The sequence below is a fragment of the Xenopus laevis genome, chromosome 4S, assembly GCF_017654675.1.
Source record: "Xenopus laevis strain J_2021 chromosome 4S, Xenopus_laevis_v10.1, whole genome shotgun sequence".
Classification (NCBI taxonomy): domain Eukaryota; kingdom Metazoa; phylum Chordata; class Amphibia; order Anura; family Pipidae; genus Xenopus; species Xenopus laevis.
This window is the reverse complement of record NC_054378.1, coordinates 103359745-103378053: the sequence shown is the minus strand read 5'-3', so window position 1 is coordinate 103378053 and position 18309 is coordinate 103359745. Positions and strand designations below refer to the sequence as shown.

The window sequence follows — 18309 nt, the reverse complement described above, 5'->3', positions numbered from 1 at the left end:
AACAGTAGTCAGCCAGCTCAGCAAAGTAGTCAGACAGATCAGCAGGAGAGCAGGGGCTAGGCTTAGGTAACTGTCAGAAACCATTAAAAATCATGAGAAGTCTGCATATTTTTAATTGATGTATTGCAAAGTTGCTTGAAATTATGCTTACTTTTGAAAAAGCGTAAGTTATGTTTTTGAGGAATTCACCTTTAATGAAACTCAGGGATTCTGCTCAGCAGACTGTATTGATTTAAACAGTTAAAGAGTCGGCGACCCCCCTCCCAGAGCTGCATTAGAAGGTGAAAATTTTACACTTCAATAGTGATAAGCGCAATTTTTCTCCAAGTTTTGCATTGAAAACAAGGCCCATAGACTAATGGGTGAAAAAGTTGTTGCACAATTTGTCGCGTGTAAAAAATGTTGTCATCCATAGACATCAATGCATTTCAGTGAATTTTCCGCAAAATGGGTCGGATTCGCCCATCGCTACACTTTAATATTAGAAAAATGGTCACAAGTAAGATGCTGTGAATTCGAAACTTTAAGACAATTTTTACAAAATTTTTTGAGGGTTTATCTGATGTTCTTTTGTTTAGGAAAGACATGATAAAAGTTATGAGGTTTTTTAATGTTTTTCCTAACCAGAAGAACATCAGATCTGCCCTCTTTATTTCTCCTGACAACATCATCAACTACTTCATGGTGTTTAGAATAGCACTCTCATCAATTTTACATTTCATTTCACATTTACATTTTTACTTATTTTAAGGATTACCGTATCCTTTAAACTGCTCACCTGTAAGTTCGATGCTCTTCACATCAGGATCAGATATAGCTGGTACATGTTTTAGTTTAGCATTGGAACAGCCAACTGTAGTTTCTGAGATAAAACAACCTGGAGGCAATGGAGGATGATGTATCACAGCAGGCCTGCGAGAACCTGGAACTCTTGGTGAGATTCTGAAAACATCTCCTCTTAAAATGTATTCCTCTTCTTCATCATCTTCATCATCTTCCCTGTACTGCTCTTGTTCTTCTCTCTCTCTCTGTTTTTGCAGCTCCTCTTCTCTCATCTTCTCTTCATTTCTTTTCTTTTCCTCTTCACGATTTCTCTTTTCTTCTTTATATCTAGCTTCCTCCTGTTCGTATGCTTTTCTATTTTCTTCAAATTCTCTCTCTCTGACTTTCTGTTTTTTGTCCTCCTTTTTCTTTTTGCGCTTCAGTTTTTTTGCTTCTAACTTTTCTCTACCTCCCTCAGTTTTAAGAAACTCATCCATTTCTTGTTGTGTCTTTGGGGCCTTCAAAATTACCAGATCATTGAGGTTGTTTGGCTCTGGAGAATCCCCAGAAAATTCAGCTACATTTTCCAGTAAAATTCTATTAGGCTGTTGAATAGGTTGGTGATGATTAACTAAAGTTGATGAAAAAATAGAATAATAGAGTAATTAATTCAAGAACATAGGTGCAATTATTGTTTACCCTCAATATATTTTTGTGAGCAAAACTAATTAAATAGAAAAAATTGTACGAAAGTTTACTAATTATATTTATAGTAAATTGCAAATAAAACAATGACTTCCCCATTCTTCTAGACTGGGAAGGTGGTTTGCTTGGACCTACACTGCCGTATTCTGCTAATGCAGGTCCTGTCTAACCCTACTGTTACAGTTACACCTATCCATAGCAACATTCCATGGAGTATTCAGCCTGAAAATATAGAAAATGGAAGTTTGACACTTGCGAATCTCGTCATTTGTTACAGGTCTTAGCCACCTCCCTCCTTTCTTCTCTACAGTGACCAAAATGATGTTTCATTTGTAAGTTCACTGTGAAGTTGGAGAAAAAAGATGGTGAGGCCTCTAACCTCAAGTTTGTTTTATCATAGTTTGTCATGATATTCGTTCAGTTATCTTTTCCCCAGTGTATTGTACGGAGCTATGAAAAAATGTAATTCTTTATACACATAAATAAACTAATTCATAGTCCCAGCTATGAATCAGATTCCTTCCTCTATTCCTTAATGTTCATTGGTTGTGGTCTGGAATATAGATTCTGGCAGGTAAAGCGTTTGATAATAATTGTAAATTAAAAGATACATTATTTCCTATTAAAATTCGGTTTAGGGCAATCTGCTCTTGAACGAAGAAAACTTCTTACATACCGGTGTTACTACAGGCTGGGCAGCATTCTCCCCAGTGAGTCTCAGTAATAGGACATGTCAGAAGTGGGCAGATGGTTTCATCACAAATCTCGTTTCCATTTGAACACATGCACGTAATGCAAGGATTAGGGGACCACACTGCGTTGTCAAACATTACCAACCCATTTACTGTGCAATGGCCTTTTTTTACTGAAACAAAAGGAACATAAAATAAATAGCAATGTATTCTTATATTTTTATAACAAATGACAAAGAAGAGTCTGTAACCAAACCATCAGGTCCAGTAAAAAGATCACTGTGTAATTTAAGTCCAGGAATCGCCCTTAATTGCATTTCCATTTCTCATTGGTGTTCATAGTAGCTTTCAGCAGTCTGGCAGTTCTAAACAAATTCAGTTTGCTTTATATTTGTGGTTGTTCTTAATCATGTATGGTTATTTCTTCAAAAGATGATAGATTTCTAGAAATATTTTAGTACTTAGCACCAAAACAAACAAACATAAATGACACCACCACCACCGCATCTGTTTGTGTTGCTATGCTGTAGCAGTACAGTTTTGTCTCCAAAGCACAGACAAGACAAGCTGAACCCTTTATTTTATCTCCATATGTCCCGTCATTGTGTTCTTTTATCTTCTCAGAACTCCAATATATTCTTTGGTTGGGTTATGTGCCATTAGTTCTTATGGCAGAATTCTCCCTACATGCATTTTGTGCTACATCTTGATTTAAGCAAATCAAATACTGGATTAGGTAGAAACTTGCAAGGCAGTTTTCGACTGCAAACCTTCTTTATTTCGTTTGTTTTGTGACACAAGCATGTTTTGAGGGCTTTTAAAGGGGAACTTTCACAAAAATGAAAATGTAATATAAGTTATGTTTATTTTTATTCTGTCTTCATGCAGCAGTTGGGTGGCAGAGATGCATTGACTGTTAGATCCAATATATCTTATAGGGGCTCCTTTTGCCTCGAAGATATATTAAAGCTCACTCTATTAAAATCACCACTAGACATCATGTCTCTCTACATGCAGAATTTGTGCAAAATGCAGTTATTTTGTTAGATTTTGTTTGTACTGGAATCAGTTATTTGAGTGAGCTCTAATACATCTGCTAGGAAAGGGAGCCCCCCCCCCTATATTGTATCTAACTGTCATTGAATATCTGACACCCAACTCCTGCATGAAGACAGAATGAAGAGAAACAGATGGTGAGAGAGGAATAGTGAAGATAAACTTGATTATATCAGAAACGATGCCGAATATTTAATTGATTGTATTTAGGATGTTTCTTATTTCAGTGTGATGACGCTTATATTAAATATTCATTTTCGCGATAGTTCTCCTTTATGTATAATTGAAAAAGAGAAAACTTATTGATTTCCACTACTCATAAATGTGATTTGTATCACCAGCACTCCCTAGGTGCTGGATAATATACTTTATTCTCATTAGTTATGTGAACAAATGCGGTATTTAACTCGATTTACATAATCAAATTTCTCACTTAAACAAAGGTTGTCCTTTCTAGAACATTTATCATGAACTGTTCTGACCTCTGTCTTTTTTGTGGGCTGCTGGGTAATGAATTTAATTATATGCTGTGCTGCTTAATTTAGCAGGCTTTACAGCTTGAAATATGTCACATTTTCTCCAGAATCAATGTTACCATTGTTACTCTACAGTCACAAAGAGAGTTCAGTGCTTGCTTCATCTCCCCAACCTCTAATCACAAAATACCATAACTATTATTTCCCAGCCACAATTGTTGATTCAAATCTGTATTTTGTTGGAACTTTGACTTTGAGTACTTTTGTGGACATCTGAATTAGAGTTCAATTATAGGGTAAAGAAAAAGACTATGTTTCTGAAACTGCACAGTGAGTGAAGACAGAACTTTATAGGAGATCAGTATGAGTGCAAGTCAATTATATTCCAAGATAAGAATCCCTTTAAAAGTGAAGAACTGAGCTTTCAAAGTTGTCATCTGAAGCTTTCTATTCTTATGCAAAGGCCCATTTTTTACAAAGAGTTGGCCACTACCTTTGCAGTGCAATCAGTGATTTCATCTTGATTTTATATCAAAAACACTAGATCTCATCTTTAACTATTACCTGGCAATATGTTGTAATTTGGAGCTTGCTCATTCACACCTAAAATAGTTTGTAAAACATGCACTATGGCATCATCTGCATTGAAGACAGGCATGTGCAATTCTGGAATAGGCGTGGTTGAGGGCTTAGTCATCTGTTGTATTGCCATGGAACTTTTTGATAAAACTCTTCTGCGTCTGTTCTTTATCTTCCTCTTCTTGGATTTAGAAGTAGAGAAATGTTCATCTTGAGCGCAAGTGGTCCACTCGGTAATTAACAGTAGGAGAAAGATTAGAAATACAGTTCTCATATTGATACTGAAATTGAAATATCAAGCCAGCCAAAAGATATTGCACATCAAGTATGAATGTTTTCTGGTTCCTAGAAGAAAAAAAAATGCATTCTGAAGGAAGAATCATATATATTTCGCCAGAAATTAATATAACAATTACTGCATTAGTTTTCTTTCATGGCCTGATGTATGATTTTAATTGGATAAGAAAATGACCCCAGAACACAATCATATCAGTAAGCAGAATATAATACCTAGGTGTAGATCGGTACTGTAGACAATTTGGTTCCCCTTGAAAAGGACCTTGAATCACTCCTTACTTTCTTGACACATTCAGGACCAGAAAATATGCATAAAGTGACAAAGAAATGTGTCAGATGGGACTTTTTGGCCCTGTGCAAAATCACCTCCTAGGAAATAATAATGTGAAATTGTCCTCTTTTGCATTTCCATCATCAAAACAGACAAAACCTCCCTGTGTTCCAGTAATTTCAAAAATATTCACATTCAAAGGAGAAGGAAAGGCTTCGAGCACTTGGGGGTGCCAAATGTTAGGTAGAAACCCTATCCACCAAAGAGCCATGGCACGCTCAATTAGCAGATTTTATAAGTAACGGTTTTGTCAGGATTCGATTCCAGGATCTCTGGTGGGCCCTAGTAGGCCCAATCCGACATATATTCATATAATGATGGGAGAGAGGTTGTGAGTGAGAAGTTCAAGTGACTTGGTATTAAGACCATTGACCAATTCTCAAATTTTACTAAATATCACATCCTACACTGAAATATTGTTGCCTGTGATACGTTTATTTCCATGAACTAAAGCTTAAAACTAGTATTTTACTAGGACATTGCTTTAAATGACAAAAAAATAAATGTATATATATATATATACTCTGCAACGGACTATATCTGGCTGCTAAAAGCAACAACGGAGTGGCTCATGTCATTCCTGAAAAGGTGACTCAAATACTCATGCAGAATTATATTTTATTTATTTTCTTCTTAAATTTGTTTGTAATATAAAACAATGTCCTATTAAAATCCAAAGCTGACCAACTATGTCGAAGTGTATAATGAAGCAATTGAATTCTTAATGAATCACATGAAAGTAAGTGTAGGAATGGCCAGACCTGGGATGACTTTGAATAAATTGCAATACATGGACAAACAATCTCTGTTTATATATATTGCAATATTTTCAAGGGGAAGGCATTTGTTGGTAGCTTAAGGCACAAAATGTCTTAATGTCCTTATATTAGTACAGATATGGAATCCGTTATACAGAAACTAGTTATCCAGACAGCTCTGAATTACGGCAAGAGCATCTCCCATAAAGTCCATAATAATCAAATCATCCTGATTTTTAAAAATGATTTCCTTTGTCTCAGTAATAATAAAACAGTAGCTTGTACTTGATCCCAGTTAAGATACAATTAATCCTTATTGGAGGCCAAACAATCCTATTGGGTTTAATTAATATTAAAATATTTTTTAAGGTATGGATATCAAAATTATGGAAAACCCCAAGTCCTGAGCATTCTGGATAACAGGTCCCATACCTGTAATAGGTTGAGTGCAGAGGACCTCTTGTATTTGTCTGTATTATACCAACTCTTTTTCATCTGTACCACCAACATGATGCATCGGCAGATTAAAAAAGGCCCAATTGCAAGATCGTCTTTTGAAATCCACTCCCCTGTATAGTTTCAATTGGCCAAGCTGCCCCGCTAAAGCGTTAGCACCATTATTCACAATGTTCATACTAGTACAGATAAAACATTTAAATGTATTTAGCTGATGGCATCGTTTTGTTGTAACCAATAGAAAATCAGATAGAAGTGGTCAGCGGGTAGAGATTAATGCAGTGTCAGCTATTGAGGTCAGTTTAGACTGGACAGTATACTGGAAAGATAATTGAATGTGGTATATAAAATCTGGTAAAGCAGATTGTATTATCATCATTATAACACAGGCGTCTTTGCTTTTCCCTAGAAAAATGTCACAAATCATCCACCTGACAGATGGCAAAGGGCGTTTCTCCATCAGCAGATTTCAGCTACAGGTCAACCTAGAAATAAACCTGAACCACTGATATAATTAATACATTGTATTGTTTTTTAATAGTAAAGGAATGTCAACCAAAAAAAAATTGCCTAAAATAATAAAAACATAATTCTAAGCAACTTTGCAATATACATTCATCATATATTCTCTATGGTTGTTAAGTTATTTGTATAAGTATTGCTATTGAAGGCAGTGTCTGTCCCTTTCTATTCTGTGCCCGATGGATCAGATACAATGTAAGACAAGCTGACAACTAACAGACCCGTCTTTGCTGGAAAAACTAAGATTTTTGCAACATTGTTTAAAAAAGTAAAGCAAATGTTGCTTTCAATGGCAACTGTTTGGACAAATTACAGTTTTTTTTTTTTTAAATTTGTTTTTATTAACTTTTTTCAAAAAGACATACAAAGTACAGAAGAAAAGAGAGTCTTACAATTGTCTACCAAAGGTTACATAGTAGGTACTACAAAACAATATACATGCATTAGCTTCAAGAGGAGCAATATCACCATGCCTAAGTCAATGCTTGAAATGAGTGAGTAGCAGTGTCAGGCAACTCAAGCCAAGGGCCCCATATCTTTAGGAATTTTTCCGGGCACCCTCTAGCCAAATACACTGCCTTCTGCAGGGGGAGAATTTCGTTTATCAGTCGTTTCCATCGACTTAAAGAGGGAGGGGAAGTATCCTTCCAAGTCAACAAGATGGCTTTCTTAGCATAATAAAGTAATTGCAAATAAAACAATCTCTGGCACTGGGGGAAAGTAAGTGGTTCAGTGTGACCCATTAGGCATAGCTCCGGGGAGCGAATATTCGGTAAGTCAAAACTAGACTGAATAAAATCTAGTACTCTCCCCCAGTAACCTTGAATCCTAGGGCATTCCCAAAACACATGGAAGAGAGTACCAACCTCTACCCCACATTTGTAGCAGGTGTCTGGCGTTCCCGGGTAGATCTTGGCAAGCCGTTGGGGAGTAAGATACACCCTGTTGAAAAATTTTAACTGTATCAGTCTATCCCTATTAGACATGAAAAGTTCTGGAATCTGCTCTATGACACCCGTCCAGGCCTCCTCATCCAGACCTGGGATATCCACTTCCCATTTTAGGCGTAAACGGTCTATATGTGAGCCCAAGGATTTCTGTAAAATAGCATAAAACCAAGATATGGCTTTTTGCAGCCCTGGCTGCCTGAGGTATCGTTCCAACGAGCATTGGTTTAAGTTTAAAGGACGAACCCGAAACTGGGCCTGGAAGGCATGACTCAATTGCAGATAGCGAAATATCATATTAGTAGGGAGCTGGTGCTCTGTTCTCAAGGTCTGGAAGGGTTTAAGCTGCCCTCTCTCTACAATTTGGGTCAAGTATTTGATTCCCAGAGACGCCCAAAGCCCAGAATCGGGAAGCCCCCTAAAGTGCTGGAGGTTGGGATTTTCCCATAAGGGGGTGCCAGGTGACCAGGTGTCTTGGTGGGGGTACATGTGCTTAATATATAGATTAAAAATTTTCATCACTGGGGTCATAGATGAAGTCTGAGGAAAAACAGAGTTCCCTCCTCTGTACAAATGATTTGCCAGAGCCTCAAGTGAGGTGGCACATGCCGCTTCCGCCAAAAGGGCATGATTATTCAAATCAAACGTCAGCCACCAGTGGGCATAAACCAGTTGTGAGGCGTGGTAATAGAGTAAAAAATTTGGCAACGCCAGGCCTCCCCCTGATACAGGGGCCTGGAGGGTTGTCAAACTGATGCGGGGGGCTCGATTCTCCCAGAGAAAGGAGCTGGTGATTTTGTCCAGTTGTTTAAACCAGCTTTGGGGTATATATGCTGGGGCATTATGAAGCTTATACAAGAATTTAGGCAGGAATACCATCTTAACAAGGTTCGCCCTTCCCACTAGGGAAAGCGGAAGGTTGGCCCAGGTGGTGGTTTTCCTGCGGTACTCTTGTAAGACAGGGTCTAAGTTGTTAGATATGTATTCTTTGGGGTCTCTATGAATAATCACACCTAGGTACTTAAAGGAGCAAGTCCATTGCAGTGGGGAAGGAGTTCGAGCCAGGGGAGGTATCTGATCTATTGGAAATATTGTAGATTTCTCCCAATTTACCCTAAGCCCAGAGTGAACACCGAACTGGTCAACCACTTGCAGGAGCCTAGTTAGCGAGGCCCCCGGATCTGCCAGGTATACCAGCATATCATCGGCATACAAGGACACCTTCTCCTCCAGCTGACCTAATCTAAGACCCACTATGCCCGGATCTCTGCGAATCCGAATGGCCAGTGGTTCTATCGCTAACGCGAACAAAAGGGGGGAAAGAGGGCAGCCCTGTCTTGTGCCTCGATGAAGCTCAAACGGGTCCGAGAGGTAGTTGTTGACTTTTACCTGCCCTGTCGGGGATTTATACAGAGCTTTTATCCACATGACAAATCTGTCACCCAGACCAAAGCGGGCCAGGACCTCCCACAGATAAGGCCACTGGACAGTATCAAAGGCCTTGGCCGTGTCTAATGAGACCACAACCCTCTCGCCCCCATTGTCATGGTTGGCTTGAATATTTGTATACAGACGCCTAATATTGATATCTGTCGCTCTACCTGGCATGAAGCCCGTCTGATCCGGGCAAATCAGATGTTCTATTACCCCTTTAAGCCTGGTAGCCAGGACCTTGGCAAATATCTTAATGTCTGCGTTCAGCAACGAAATGGGACGATATGAGTCACACAAGTGGCTGGGTCTGCCCTGTTTTAAGATCACAGTTATTGTTGCTAGAGAACAGGAGAGCGGGATACTGCCAGACTCAGCACAATCATTAAAAAGTGAGGCCAGGATAGGGGCCAACAGAGTAGCATTCGCCTTGTACCACTCTATTGGAATTCCGTCCGGGCCGGGGGCTTTATTATTAGGGAAATTAGTTATTGCGTCTTTAATCTCGTCGGCCGAAATAGGGGAAACTAAGGAATCCATTTGCGCACCAGTTAGTTTTGGGGAAGGGTGTCAGTTCCAAAAATTCTTCCAAAGTGGCCCTGTCATAGCAACCTGATTGATATAAATCTCTATAAAAAATCCCAAAGGCATTCGCTATTGCTTTAGCGTCTAAGAGCTCCTCCCCGGAGGGTGCAATCAATCTAGGTATGACTGTCAGCTGCATGGGGTCCTTCGCTAATAGCGCCAGCAATTTACCGCTCTTATCCCCTCTATCATACCAGGCAGCCCGCCTATTCACTTCAAACTGGGAGTATTTCTCGGTAAGCAAAAGGTCTATAGATCTTTGCGCTGCTGCTAAGGCTTGTCTGTGTGAGGGGCTATCACCCAGCGTCAAGTTGTACTCGGCTTCCGACAGGTCCGTCTTGGCCCTCTCTATGTCCCCTTCTATTCTAGTACGCTCCCCCTTAATGAGTGAAATATAAGCACCCCTAGTCCATGCTTTACATGAGTCCCAAACTGTTTCTGCTGCCGCAGTACCAGCATTCAATTCCCAAAATTCTTTCAGCTGGGGCTGGAAACTCTCAAGTACACTAAGGTTGTGAACCCATTTTGGGGCCAAACGCCAAGGGGAAGTCTGCTCAGGGCCGGGGAGTTGGAGGGATAATTGTAGGGGTGCGTGATCAGAACACACCCGGGGTAGGAAATCTACAGTCATAATAAGGCGGAGTGCCTCTTGATTAACTAGGGCAAGGTCAATGCGGGATAATGCTGAGGTTGCAACAGTGAAGCAGGAGTACTGCTTAACGTTGGGGTGTTTGCACCTCCATGCATCAAGTAGTCCCGCACCTGCTATCCAGTTTGGAAAACTTGAGGAATCCTGGGCTAAAGGCCTGAGCCTGTCCATGGAAGAATCAGGGACTGCATTGAAATCCCCTAACCATACAGTCGGGAATTGCCCCAAATTAGCAACATGCATTAGTATCTCATCGAGAAGGAGTACAGTGAACGGGGGAGGGACATACACATTGATGATTATTAGGCATTGATTCAACAACAGGCACTTTAGGATTACATATCTACCTTTCGTGTCAGTTCGCAGGTCTTCTACCCCCAGACCTAGCCCCTTCCTAGTCAAATTACAGTTTTTAATAAATGTATATTTGGAAAGTTGCTGCGAATCATGTTTTCTTGTATTAGGTCATTTTTATTTTGGGGTTGACTTGCCTTTTTAAGCAAACAATGCAGTAGAATAACAAGCCAAAAAAAGTAGAGCGTGACATTAAGTAAAAGATTAAGAACTAAAAGCGTGTTTACCTGGAAATTAAACCTAGTTAGATTCTGCAATAGCCTTCCGTTGAAAAGCGAAAGGAAAAATGAATGTTATATATTTATATATTTATAACATTAAAAAGCACATAACTTTTTAAACACTGTTCTAACATGTTAGGAAAGGGAAAAAAAAGCAAAGGGATGTGGTTTTCTATCCCTGAGGGTTTACAGTTGCAAATTGGCCAAGATAAAGCAGCCAATAGAATTGTTAAGAAAGCTTATTCCATTGACTGTCAGAGGGGAAAAGCAGCACAATACTTTGGGTCCTTTGGCTGACAGGGCACAGCTGGGAAGGAGTCAGAATGATGTGCTTGTATCAGCAACAAAGGGACGGCTTCATTACTAGAGGCCTCTGCTTACATTTGTTGTTAATCCACTTCTACCTCAATATTCCGTTGCTTAACAGCTTCCAGGTGCTTTCATTCAGTTTCACATTTGAAGTGCAGTCAAAATTTATTTTTATGAGACAAAAACAAAAAGCACAAAAAACTGGAAGGTTTTACAGGAAATTGATTTAAGAGGGCTAAATATCTAGTTTTATTTGAACTGTGATGCTGATATGTATATTCCAGTGTGTGCTGGCTGATTGCATATTCATATATCTCTATAATACACAAAAGCCATGAATATCTTGTAAATTATATCCTTATAAACGGTGAGTTCTGATGTCATCAGTTATAAACGGTGAGTTCTGATGTCACCAGTTATAAACGGTGAGTTCTGATGTCATTTCTGTCAAATGACTCACTGAAACTTGTGTATTATAATAAATAAAGTAGCCCCAGTTGCAAAATATGAGGATATTAGAAGTTACCTCGGAGTTTCATGACCTGTATAAAAACACTCGGCCTTCGGCCTCGTGTTTTTATATGGTCATGGAACTCCTCGGTAACTTATAATATCCTTATAATTTACAAGAGGGGGTACTTTATTCACTATATATTGTACATAGTCAAAACATGTATGTACAGTCAAAGCCTGCAGGCCCGGATTTGTGGAAAGGCCATCAAGGCCCGGGCCTAGGGCAGCAGGTTTTTAGGGGGCGGAATGCTGCCTAACAACACCCACGTTGGTTCAGAAATACTAGGGAAGCGCAGGAGATAAAATACTTTTTAAATTTCCCATTGCTCTGGTCCCGGGAGTGACAAACGTCAGTGGGCCTAGCGGTGCCCAATATGTAAATCCGGCCCTGGGCATAGATTTATTATTAAAATGCTTGGGGTCTGGGGGGATTCCATATAAGATCCCCAACCAGTAGCTCGTGAGCAACATGTTGCTCTCCAACCCCTTGGATGTTGCTCTCAGTTGCCTCAAAGCAGGTGCTTATTTCTGAATTCTGGGCTTTCGGGCTTGGAATCAACTTTTAATTGCATAAAAACTAAGAATACTGCCAAATAGAGCCTCCTGTAGGCTGACAGTCCACATAGGGGACCAAATGGCCAATCACAGCCCTTATTTGGCACTGCAATGGACTTTTTCATGCCTGTGTTGCTCCCCAACTCCTTTTACATTTCAATATGGCTCATGGGTAAAAAAAGGTTGGGGACCCCTGGTCTAAGGGATCTTTCTGTAATTTGGATCATCCTACATTAAGGGGTTATTTACTAAAACTCGTTTTTTTTTCTCATATTTTACCAGAAACGAACTCCCATCCATGAATTTGGCTAATTTACTAAAATTTCTCATTGAAAAAATTGGATTGAAAAAGAATTTTATTTTTCGTTCAAGGTTCAATTCAAGGTTTAATTAGAATCATACAATTGTATCCATTTTTAAAACCTTGAATATATCTAGTTTTCGAGCAAAAAGCAGCATCAAACACCCCCGAAACGCCCAAAATGGATAATGAAATAATTTCAAATGGATAAATGGACAGCTGCCATTGTCTTTTACATGAACTTGACAGTATTTTTTGATTCAGACTTTTAGCAGCTTTGGGGCATAATTCATCTTGAAAAAAAAAAATTCTAAAAATTTTATTTTTTCATTAAAAAAACCTCGACTAGAACAAAAATCAAGTTTTAATAAAGAACCCTCTAAGTCTGCTGAAAAATAAGCTTTTAAATATGAAATAACCCAATAAGATTGTTTTGTCACCGACATTGATTCACACAGCTTAGTTACCATCAAGTACAAGCCACTGTGTTATTATTACAGAGAAAAGGAAATCATTTTTCAAAATTATAATTATTTGCTTAAAGTGGACTCTATGGAGAAGGCCTTCCTATAATTCAGAGTTTTTAGATAAGGCATCCCATAGCTTTATATGTATGCTGAAAAGTTATGGAGTTATGCGGCAATAACATTTTTATTTCTACCGATCAATTTTAAAGAACAAGGAGAACCTGATTCACTGGGGGTGCCAATATGTTAGACAACCCTCTCTGTTTAAGCCTGGAGGAAAAACATATAAATCTGATTCACTGTGGAAACCTTGCCATTAGTTATTTTGTACTTTCCTCTCTGCCTTGTACGTCTTTCAATTCCTGCAATGTCTATGTTCAGAGACCTGTGCTCCCTCATGAATACAGCGCCCTCTCTTTTTGCAGCAATGTATTCACATGGGATGGGCCGGAGGCCCAGAGTGTTTAAAGCCGTTGAGGATGATATTATTGATGAGGATCTTAAAAATTATTTGATTAAAGATGATCCACTCACCCCTGTGCTATACACTTTACCTAAGATAAATATCGATATAGAGAAGCCCCCAGGACGCCCTATAGTTGCGGGAACAGACTCGGTGCTGAGCCCACTGGATGTAGTGGAACAACCATTGGTACAGAACACTAAATCTTATGTAAAAAATACATGTCTCCTTAACATACTTAACAATATGACTCTCCTCAACCATGAAATACTTCTGGTGAGCTTTGATGTAGCCATCTTATTCACATCTATTTCGCACGAGGCTGGTCTTAATGCTATTCAATATCATTTGGACATCACAGAGTACACTATGTCACAAAAAGCCTTCTTGCTAGATTTATTGGAGATTGTACTCCATCAGAATTATTTCCTATTTGAGGATTCTTTTTATATACAGCAAAAGGGGACTGCCATGGGCAGTAATGTCGCTCCAACCTACGCCAATTTATTTATGGCTTATCTTGAGGAGACCATGATATATAAGCACCCATTGTACCACTATGCCGTACCAACGCTATCAACATCAGTTGTTGATCATTTGGGATGGTACATTTGAAAGCTTGGGTGAATTCCACAATTTTCTCAATAGCATTGAGACGACATTGAGTTTTACATGTGTATCCGATAGGGTGACTCTCAATTTTTTTGGATGGCCGAATTATTAGGAATGTCCTCAAATTAGACTCGAATTTGTTTAGGAAAGAAACAGGAATAATCTCCTACATTACAATAGCTTTTTTAAAGCGTCACAACCCCTGACACAATTTACAAGGCTAAAACGTATTGTAAGCGATGAGGTAGAATTCCAAGGGGGTGCATGTGTAATGACCGAAAGATTCAAACAAAGGGGTTATCAGACGAGGTATTCAGAAATAATCTGGAAAAAGTACAGAAAAAAAGTAGGAACGAACTACACACGCCTGCCAAAAGAGATGGCAAGAAGGGAGACAGGTTGTCTTTTGTGAGTAGTTATACTACAGCCAGCAGACGAGTAGGTAACATCATCCGCAGGCATTGGCATATTTTGCAGTCATGCCATCCAGACGTGGCAGCTTTCCAAGAAGTACCCTTATTATCATACAAACAAGGCAAAAGTCTGAAAGATCAGCTGGTAAAAACTGACATTGGAACTAAAAAAGGTCCTTAACAAAGATTCTTACAAAATCCCAAATTTGGAACTTTTTCTTGTTTACACTGTACACAATGCAATTGTGCCATAAAGGGTAACTGTTTTTTCCTACCCCATTCAGGCAGAAAATATATGATAAAAAAATTAGTACACATGTGAGTCAACATTTGTAGTGTACTTGCTCAAGTGCCCATGTGGCTTAAATTATGTGGGGGAGACTACTCAAAAGATCCGTGATCGTATTTCCAAACACAAATCAACGATCCGTAGGGGTATAACGGCATTACCCGTCCCTGCAAGAAGGGGCCAAGAAGGGTAGGAAACAGACTTGAGATGATGTGGATTCAAAGATTGGACACTATTTGGCCCATTTTGGCCAATTTTGGCCCATTTTGGCTCTATTTTACAGGGAGTATACACCTGCCATGTTCATTTTTGGGTAGGTTACCTGATCCTGTGTATATTGTGTTTTTGAGTATAAACTTGTGAATATGAACTTGTGATTGTATAACACTAAGGGGCCGATTCACTAGGTGTCGAATATCGAGGGTTAATTAACCCTCGATATTCGACTGGGAATTAAAATCCTTCGACTTCGAATATCGAAGTCGAAGGATTTAGCGCAGATAGTACGATCGAAGGATTATTCCTACAATCGAACGATTAAATCCTTCGAATCGAACGATTCGAATTATTTTAATCCAACGATCGAAGGAATATCCTTCGATCAAAAAAACTTAGGAAAGCCTATGGGGACCTTCCCCATAGGCTAACATTGAGTTCAGTAGGTTTTATGTGGCGAACTAGGGGGTCGAAGTTTTTTTTAAAGAGACAGTACTTCAACTATCGAATGGTCGAATAGTCGAACGATTTTTACTTCAAATCCTTCGATTCGAAGTCGTAGTCGAAGGTCGAACTAGCCCATTCGATGGTCGAAGTAGCCCAAAAAACACTTCGAATCCTTCACTCGAAGTTAGTGAATCAGCCCCTAAATATTTTTCCATTTTTCTTTTTTTCCATTTAAAGGTTATCAGTATCAAACACCCTAAGTGCCGGCATCAATTCCAGCATGACAATATGTGTCACAGGAATGTGCTGAGTGCTGTATGCGGAATGAGTCGTGTGAGAGTCTCCAGTAAAAACACTTTTTCAAAAAAAAAAAATGTCAAAACTTTTTTCAAGAGAATTTCAAGATGCGCATGTAGATTTTCAGAGAATATTATCACGTACATTTAACCATGTGACCTCTTGCTTAAAGCAAAAAAATGTTCAATCCATTTTTTTTGTAGTAAAAGTTTTGTCCTAAATTCCCTCAAAATCTTCAAAAAAATTTTTTGAATATTCTTGCAATTGGTCCTTTTTTTACTTTTATTTTTACTTTTTTTAATTTTTATTCTTCACATTTTTGACCACTGATAATTCAACATGAGATAGGTGATAAGATGTATGGTGCGCACTTCTAAGGGCTAGTCCACACAAGGAGATTCGGGGAGATTTTGTCACTGAGGCAACTTTGAAAACGCATCGCCGCGTGTGCATTAGCGCAGGCGACTTTTCATTCTAGCCTATGGGGAAAAACTTTGAGGCAGTTCGGGGAGATAGTCGCTCAACAGACGAGGCGATTAGTCGCCAGGCGACAAAATCTCCCCGAATCTCCTCGTGTGGCCTTACCATAAATGAATTTTACATAACTGACTTTTTATGAGCTATCTTCACCTTCATGGGTTAATGAATAACACAACACTACGATTGTAGTGGGACTCTTTATATAACATCTTCTCATTATTTTTAATACACAATTGTGCAGTTTAAATTGAATTATAATCCAGGGCCTTTCTTCTCCACCATGCAGCAGAGAAGATTTTAAATATTCACACCTGGGTATCATCTGATTTTGGCCATGCAAGCCATTTTGGGATTGTAACACTAGGCTTGATAAAGGGCCCGGGTGGCCCGAAACGTTGCTCTATTTTTGGATGTTTTTTTCAATAAACCTCACACTTATTCAAATTTCCAGTGTGCTGCTGACCTTTTCTTCAATGAGATGGGCCAGAGGCACGTAGGCATCTCCCTTAGCTATTCCCTAATATTCTCATCATTCAGACGCACAACTAGGGTTGCCACCTTTACTGGAAAAAAATACCGGCCTTCCTATATATTTATCTTTTTTCCCTATTAATAACATTGGAATCAACCATCATTTTTACCGGCCAGGCAGGTAAAATACCGGCCACATGGCAACCCTACGCACAACTTAAAGGAAAACTATACCCCCAAAATGAACACTTAAGCAACAGATAGTTTATATCATATTAAGTGGCATATTAAAGAATCTTACCAAACTGAAATATATATTTAAGTAAATCTTGCCCTTTTACATCTCTTGCCTTGAGCCACCATTTCGTGATGGTCTGTGTGCTGCCTCAGAGATCACCTGACCAGAAATACTACAACTCTAACTGTAACAGGAAGAAGTGTGGAAGAAAAAGACAGAACTCTGTCTGTTAATTGGCACATGTGACCTAACATACAGTACAGTGAATCCTACGATCCCAGGCGGCCCTTATTTTTTAAAATGGCAATTTTCTATTTATGATTACCCAATGGCACATACTACTAGAAAAGTATATTATTATGAAAATGGTTTATTTACATGAAGCAGGATTTTACATATGAGCTGTTTTATGCAATATCTTTTTATAGAGACCTACATTGTTTGGGGGTATAGTTTTCCTTTAAGTAGGCAGGGGTTACACTCTGCAGTTAGTGCTGGATATCAGGACACAAGTGCTTTTAGTATGAAAATTAAGGGGCACACCTTTGTTTCCTTCAGTGCTTTAACACTTGTGTTAAACAACCTAGTAAATGGCATGGTTACTCTTTTTGTATCTGTGCTGGAGGGCTTCTTTCTTTGACTTTCCACTTTCCTGCACCACTGCCAAACTGTCAATTTTACAATTATTTTTAAATGGTAAAACGGTGTTGCCACCTGGTCCAAAGATTAGTTAATATAGAAATCCTGAAACTGCTTTCTTACTCTCTGAAATATGCGCAGCAGTAAAGCTCGCTGTATCTGTTTTCCCTACAAACACAGACTTTTCTGGCTAAGAGTTAACAGGTTTCAGTGGGAATTAGAGGGACAATGGACTTTGTACTTTACCATTAGTCGCAATCTGCACTCAGGCAAACTCCTCTGCGAAGCTTCTGCTGACTTGCTTGGGATTTAGTAGCTCTGGTTCTTTATCAACTTCACATGTCTCAGCGTCTGGAAGCAGAAACAGTTTCACTACATATTTTTCCAGGCAGCAGTTCTGGAGTTTCAGATAGAGAGGGAACCCAAAACATAGCCGTCAGCATGACAACAAAGCTTTCCCTAATTAATAGCCTGTGGGACCAGTAGTGAGAATGAATCAACAGGCCCAAGTTCTACACAAGCACTTTAGGGAAAAAAAGATTTTGTGAAATGAACATAAAACAGTCTATGCTACTAGCCACTATTTTGGCAATCAGGGAAAAGAATGGTAACTGACACCTATCTGAGCTAAGTTTTTTTGTTTGTTTTTTTTGTTGTTAGGCAGATTTTGTAAAACTCTCTTTGAAGTCTTTACTTTGTTTGTCTCATAAGCAATGGAAAGGAACATTAGCATATATAATTTTCAGTTATCAAACCTTAAATAGCCAGGATTTCTATA

The 18309-nt window shown here is 39.0% G+C and overlaps 1 protein-coding gene across 2 annotated transcripts in view; it reads right to left on the bottom strand.

The window, feature by feature from the left end:
- Positions 1–17927, bottom strand: part of ecm2.1.S (extracellular matrix protein 2, female organ and adipocyte specific, gene 1 S homeolog) — a 31795-nt gene extending 13868 nt beyond the window's left edge. The window contains exons 1-4 of one of the 2 annotated variants that reach the window (XM_018261284.2): positions 17778–17927; positions 4256–4615; positions 2144–2332; positions 779–1393 (exon numbers count right to left, since the gene is read on the bottom strand). In XM_018261284.2, the coding sequence (XP_018116773.1) occupies positions 779–1393; positions 2144–2332; positions 4256–4544 (1093 nt within the window). In that variant the 5' untranslated portion in view covers positions 4545–4615; positions 17778–17927. Of the gene's footprint in view, positions 1–778; positions 1394–2143; positions 2333–4255; positions 4616–10827; positions 10914–17777 lie in introns of those variants that run through there. The other variant, XM_041561670.1, reaches the window with a different exon arrangement.
- Between the last annotated feature and the right edge of the window lie 382 nt (positions 17928–18309).